Raw genomic sequence first — 7,500 nt, forward strand, 5'->3', positions numbered from 1 at the left:
TGGGTTTCCGTGTCGGTAAAAGTCTTGCCCGCACTCCCCTGCTAAGTGGTGTCTTTGTGCATAGAGCCTTCTGCTCGTATTTTCTTAGGAGAGAGGGGGTAGTGGAAATGTTTTTAAGTAAAACAAACAGTGATTACGAGCAGTCAAATCCCAAGGTTGAAAAGTGAGAGGTACCAACTGTGCGAACTGAAATGACTTTTTGCAAGCAATGTGTACCTGTTGAAAAATGTCCAAGATTTTTAAATTCAAAGTGGTGATTCATTAGAAATTTAAATCACATTTAGATACTTGTAGAGTACACAGTGTTACTGCAGTTAAAACAACTGAGCTGGCTTTGTTACTATTGCTCTAATGTGTTGTTATTGTAAGCATTTAGAGGAAACTCTATATTATTCTCTATCCTCTATATTTTCTTTTCTATGAGATTGTATTTGCAGGCAAGTTCCTTATACAACATTTTTGGCTAAGAATTAAACTAAATATTTGACTATTTACAGTTTAATAATGATATTACATTTGTACAGATTTATTTGTTCCTCCAATCCCCCTTTGCAAGAAACAAGGTTGCAAATTAGTTACCTCCATTTCATTGTGTCCCATCACACTGTCAACTGAAACTTCATTCTGAATGCAAGGCTACTCTACATTCTTTGATTTCAGGCAGGATATTATAATTACATTCATAATGTAATGTCCGTAACGTAATGTCCGTAACTTGTTGCATTTTCTCCAATGATTCACATTCAGTGATTCATTTTGCCCTGCGTTTTGCGTAATTTACGCATTACATTCATTAAATACCCATTGGTTTCCGTCGAGCGCGTCCCGAGTACGCATACCGTAATTAAAAAGGTATTTATTGATTAAAATTCAGATGTCTGTGGTTTAAAAAACATCAATTATATGATTGAAAAAAAAAACTACAACTTGTCTTGGTTACAATTTTGACCCATTGCATTTATGTTGTGACCCATTGATTTCTGCCTGAGGGGTACACTGTACCCATTAACACAATTTTCAAAATGAATCACTGCACATTGTTGTTGCAAATTCTCAATGCCGTAGTTTGGGCCCCTTCAAGCTAAAAAAGGATCCCAGCTCATGAAAAGATCTGGATTTTAATTGCGGAGAAAAAAGAAAAAAGGTCTTTTTTGTTACGGACATTACGTAATGTCCGCAACAGAAATGTTTTTCAATATAATTCAGCAATAACATTCAAGATGGCCCAAAACCTATCTGAAAATTTAACTTTGTCTTGCATTGACTCAGTTTTTTTAACTTGATGAGATTTTTGAAATTAATGTGCTCTGCTATAATAATTTGAAATATTACAGCTTGATAGCTACTTAAGCAAGCTTCTCATTGGTCAACAATCAATGGCCTCTCTTTGCCGTTTACCACAAAACAAACTTTTGACAAATTATTTCCTGAACACTTTGGGGTATCCTCTTTCCAAATATCCATGGTTGGGAATCAAAAGATATGTTTGAAATTTTGACATTTTAGCTACTCTAAAATGGAATGGCCCATCATCATCATCATCATCATCATCACCATTATTATTATTATTATTATTATTATTATTATTATTGTTTTTATTAATTTTTATTATTATTATTATTTTAACAGGATAACCATTTCAGTTACAAAACCAGTGCTATGAATATGGGTCCTATGTAAAATAAATAAAAACAAGCAAATGACATAAAACACAACAAAAACTGTATAAATAATACATACATAGATGACTGGTACTGGAACAAGTACCATTGGTAAACCTAAGCATAAAGACAACCCCAAGCACGGGGAGGGCACACTTAAACTGTCAACTTTGCAACATCTCTACGAGTAGTCAGACTTGGTAATGATAAAACCAACATCACTGCACTCCCCACCCACGCGGCACCAAAGTTTCTCTTGAAACTGAACCCACCATTATCCACACAGTTAACTTGCTTACTTTGAATATTTTACAGGCTGCCAACAAGACAGGTTTATCAAGGATTAAAAACTAACTTCATTGCTGCTATGGAAAGTTCATATAATTTTAATGTGAGTCAGTCCACAGAGACGATGCAGAGTTGTTCCATTGTTTTCAATCAAAAGGTATACCTATACCTTAATTATACCTGGTAACACGAAGTCATGTAATCAAAAAACAAATTTGGGCATATTTGGGAACTGTGATGATAGTTGGCAAAGGTTATGACATCACACAAATTATGTGTATGAGTAGATTTTCCTCCTATAACATTGTGATTATTTACATAGACAAGAATTACTTACATCTGGTTACATAGGAGACTGGAATATCTCAACAATTTGCAAAACAAAAAACAAAAAAAAAACTGTGTATAACCTTTCCTTGGCATTTTGGATTTTTCCTCCAATTATGTGCCGTGTGATACAGTTCAGCAACCCATCTGCAATGACACGTTTCACCTGGCATGGATCCAGGGAAAATGATAACCATTTTCTGATAACAGGAGTATGGAAGGGACGAGCCTCTGGGGGTGGGGGGATTGGTCCAGTGGTATACTCCCTTCAGATAATGTTTGGATGTTTAATAATCCCCTTAAGAAACATTTCCTGGGCTTATAATTAACATGGACAGAATATTGGCCGGTTTAAGTGAGTATAACTGTCGCTCAAACCAGTTTCAAAATTAAAACTTAAAATTTACTCTTATTCTAAGAACCATATATTTTTTTTCAAAAGCCTGACCATTTTTCATAAAAGAGAGGAAACCAGTTTGGATCTGCGTCGGATCATCATCATCATCATGCCACATGTTGCATAGAGCACACAATGACATTAATTTTACCCTCATACTTATCATGGCTGTGATTTTAAAATAGCATCTCTAATTTAACTCCTCAAGAAACAACACTATATCTGTAGTTACATTTAATATTCCTATTAAATGCCAATAGATGGTCCTATAGTAAGCTAGGAGGGATTAGTGGGATTATGCAGGGATTATGCAGTTTGGGTTTACCTTTCACATACATGTATGATCAAAAGGTTGTGGTTTGCAATGAGACCTCTGACAATACGTCCATTACAGTGTACTTTAAAAACTACTAAAAGTGTAAGTTATACTTTACAAATATGAACTGTGCAGGTAAATGGATCAGCCTGTGAAAGGGATGTCAGAGATAAGCTTTGGGGAGCATTCACAAAAACTTGTTGGGGGAGGGGGACTGATGAGAAATTGGGAGGTCCCCAAAAGAAATTAGAAGTAAAAAGGGGAGTGCGAAAAATATAAACACTCTCAAGGGGGACACTTTAAATAATGAAAACAAAACTTGCAATTAGCCAGGGAAATCAAAATTAAACAAAATAATTATAATATTCAACAATGCAGCACCAAAAATTTCAAGTCTGGTGCTTTGAATTCAGAAGTATGTCCACTACTTTACCAAACTGTCGAAAACCCTGTCTCTGCAGTAATGTGAGTGTGACCTTTTGGCCTCACACTTTTCCATCAATTTAATTACTGTAGTCTCAACAGAAAGGCTTGTTGGTGGTAGGAGCGAGTGGTTGTGCCATGTATCAGTGAGATAGCTGGCTTTCTAATGGCTAGTTCTTTAGATAGTACAGTGATAATATTTTCTCAACAGTCATCCCCCACCCCACCCCCCCCCCCCCCCCTCCCGACAAGTTTTTGTGAATGCTTCCTTAATTAATTTTATTTTGTTTGACTACATGACTGACCGACCTAAGCTCTGGAATGGAGTGAAAAGAAAAACCCAAAACTCTTGAGTGTTCATATTGACTTATATGTGATGATTTAAAATAGCCTTTTTGCTCACAGAAAGTGGTTTTCATAGATAACAGCAATGGGGCACAAAAATAACCATCAATGTTGGTTGCCTTTCAACTTAATTTAAGATGCTCCTGTTCTACTTTACACAATACTTTTATCCAGTGTGTGTTGAAGGAAACTGAAAGAGGCCATAGACATTACTTGACAGATCAATCTTCATTCCCCTTAACTTACAGTTGAAATTTGAGCCATCCTAACAAGTCAACTTAATGGAAGTTCAAAAATAATCTTTCATCAGACTAAAATTTTAAGGTAACCGTACTTCATCAAATTCAAATAAGAAGGAAAAAAACTCACCATTTTGTAGTGCCCCTAATTAACATTCTTGAATTATTGCACCGCAGTAAATTGATGAACATTCTTGAGTCAATGCATGACAATTACATATTTAGAGGGGGATTTCTTAATTTTTAATTGAAAACATGCACATATGGATACACGCATGCACTGCTACATTAAATGATTAGTATTGACCAGTACATGTGCTTTTTCCTTTCAGTATTGCTACAACTTATATAATTGGGTGAGTTGAGAATTAAGTGAGGTTTAGAAGTAAGTTGGCATTATAGTGTCTCTCCTCAGAATTTAACTATTAGTCTTTAGTGTTCTTGTCAGGCCTTGCCCTTGCGTGACAGGAAAAATAGAAATGTTGCATTGAAAGCCATGCAAATGCACCCACTTGGGTGCACAACGATCCTATGAACAAAACAGACTTTTAAAAGTAAGTTAGCAGTTTGTCAATGGTCCAGGGATTTACTCCAGCTCTTTGCTTCTTCAAATGAATGAAAACAGTTTTATTACCAAAGCCTTCCAACAATTTAATCGCCTTTTGCTTTCGTCAGTAACAAAAGCATTGTGCAGCTTCGATATCTTGGCCGCTATATGGAATCACGTAGGTACTTTGTGTAACAGATAATTTAGAGTGCGGGTTCATGCTATCTGTGGCACAGAAAAACTTGCTCGAGGCGGAATATACCATAATTCTCTTTGCTTGTCCACCTTAATTTTGCATAAGCATTGCTTTTGTGTTCTCTTGGGACCATTGTAAGTCCTATGAGCCTATGATAAGCCTATGATGTCAACAAAAAGATCACGACTTGTAAGATCTATCTAGAGGCAAACAAATCAAATGCATTTACAATATTGTTGAAGGGCCACCATTGCAAGAGTTCCAATTTGAACATGCCTTAATGAAATGGGCAGAGAAATTACAAAGAATGTTTTCCACCCTAGTCATGGAGCGCAAGTTACTTTGCCCCACTTAAGCTTTTGTGAGGCCACTATTTTTCAGGAAAGGGGGCCCTCGGACTCCCTAAGTCGAAATCCTGGGGAGAACAATGAGTCTTACAAAATGAGTTTGCAGTATGTAGTTCTGTTTCAACTTTTGGCCAGAAATTAAGGCATCTTGGAAATTAATTATCTTGGCTATTAAGTGACAAATTTTCTATAAACCTATTGACTCCCTGGGTTTCCCCATTGAGGATTGAAATTGTCTGGCGTTAGACAGAGTAAAATATTAAGTCTGGCCGGTTTAAGCCGATTTGGGTGTTAATAAAGGATTAAAAAAGGTTATGAGGAAAGGCAATGATTACAAATAATTTACTTCACTAATTAAAAAAATTTCAATTAAAAGAATCCAAGAGGGAAGATCAAAGATACAATCACACAAGTAACAGTTGTTGCCAGAAAAATAAACATTATTATTTTAAAGGTATTCAAACAATATATTTTAAACTGGTCCTGATTAAACAATACATTCTACAGTTGTCTTAAGTAAAACAAATTAGCAGAAACATTACCACTAAGCATTTATTTTAAGTTGCCCAGTAACCCAGCCCTTAGTGAAGACCACCCAGTACAAATTTACCAACCAACTACAACTCAATATTTCACCCCAAAAGTTAACCAAAAAGGAGGAATTTACATTGTTGCACCAAATGATAGGGGTGCTGGCTACCTGAGAGTTGAAAATGGCAACCCAGGGCCAGTCAATGGCTGCCTTTAATTTGTAATTGAGATGATAACCATGAGCATACTGTACGATCGTACGTCCGGGTGTCATGTAGTCCTGAGAAGGACTGTTTGCATTGACTGACGTTTCGACAACCTGAGCGGAAGTCATCTTCAGAGTCAATTGATTTGTGTAACGTCAGTAGATACTACAAGAACTCCGGTCGTATATGTCATTGGTCAGCTTATTCGTGAGTCCACATGATTGTCAATAATGTACATGGTATACTGTTTTCAATAAGCGAGTATTCAGTACCCTAAAAACTACATAATAGCGGCGAATTTGCCTTCTTGATCAAAAAGCTAAAAGCAGTTTTAGTTAGAATGAGAAAATGTAAACACTTGAAGCACGGAGGGCAAGTAAAGATTAGAAATGGATCGGAAATGCGTACGTACCGTCGCTGTTGTCCCCACTTCCGCCATCGCCATTTTCACTTTTTATGTTGTCTTACATCCCCTGGGATCGCTGAGGCCAATCGTTGGTAGAATTTGTGCGCAACGTTGCAGCGCAGGTAACGCGCCAGTGATATGTCACGAATGGGTGACCCTATTCGATGGAATGGAATGGAATGGTGGAACAACGGAATCGCGGAATACACGGTATATTTTAAAATACGAAATATATGGAATATTCTAAAACACGGAAGATATTGAATATTTTGAAACACGGAATATACGGATTATTCTAAAACACGGAATATACAGATTATTCTAAAACGTGGGATGAGAGAAAAATCTTTCAGAAAAAGATATAAATAATACACTTTTTGCCCGTGAGCATTAGTAGTCTGGGTAGGATAACATGATGATAATTTAACATTTCCCTGCGACAAATGATATAAAAAATGTGTGACAGAGAAGAGTTCAACCCAATCTCGTACCCAGAGTCCTCGGGCTTTTTGGCCAGCGGGTGAGCGCCCGGAGAGACTCTGGGATTCTCTGGGATAATCGACTCCATTTTCTCAGAAAACGTGGGTTCCGGTCTTATGACGTATGGTTGAGTTTAAACGGAAGCAAAAAAGAGAAAACCGTTAACAGTAGAAATGGCAGGTTGAAAGTGTTTGAGAAACAAGAATTTTAGCCTTACACACAAAGAAACTGGAGAAATGATCATTGGCTTGCTGTAAGAGCAAGTGAAAATGAAACCTCCGACGCTTTCGGTGAGTGTATTTTTGGTGTTTCAGCGTACATTCCACCGTACAGAATGCAATGAGAATGCCATCGTGCAAGCAACACGATCGACAAATTTTTTTTGTGGAAACGACACAAATGTCCTCTTCTTCTACAAGTTGATGTTCCGTAATTCTGAATGGCTTCGACAAGACCTTATTCCACGGATTTCTCCTCAAAGAGAATGATGTAATGTTTTCCCACGGTACTTTTGCAACAGCAACAGTAATCACTTTTTAGCAGTTTTAGCAGCGTGGGAAAATTCCCGTGCGGTATATGACAGAATTCAAACCTCGTCGTTTTATTATTTTTGTGATTTATGTATTTCTGAGGTAGAAAAAATCAATCAGCACTGAAACTTGTTTTAGATTTTGAATCTCCCTCCAAATTCTGGGGCTTCCGAATTACTTATCGACTTCCTGACGGACTGCCATTGTTACGCAAGCGGCCAATCAAAAATATAGTTCAAATCGATTATCCCAGAGTCTCTC

At 37.0% G+C, this 7,500-nt stretch overlaps 1 protein-coding gene across 2 annotated transcripts in view; it reads right to left on the bottom strand.

Annotated features, from left to right (window-relative positions):
* Window positions 1-6,309, bottom strand: part of LOC138010301 (uncharacterized) — a 12,803-nt gene extending 6,494 nt beyond the window's left edge. For both annotated transcript variants that reach the window (XR_011124446.1, XM_068857225.1), the window contains exon 1: window positions 6,236-6,309. Coding sequence is in view for 1 of the 2 variants with exons in the window: in XM_068857225.1 (XP_068713326.1) it covers window positions 6,236-6,268 (33 nt within the window). In the remaining variant the exon portion in view is untranslated. The remainder of the gene's footprint in view (window positions 1-6,235) is intronic.
* Window positions 6,310-7,500: the final 1,191 nt, after the last annotated feature.

Source organism: Montipora foliosa, chromosome 7 (genome assembly GCF_036669935.1).
Source record: "Montipora foliosa isolate CH-2021 chromosome 7, ASM3666993v2, whole genome shotgun sequence".
In the NCBI taxonomy this organism is placed as follows: Eukaryota; Metazoa; Cnidaria; class Anthozoa; order Scleractinia; family Acroporidae; genus Montipora; species Montipora foliosa.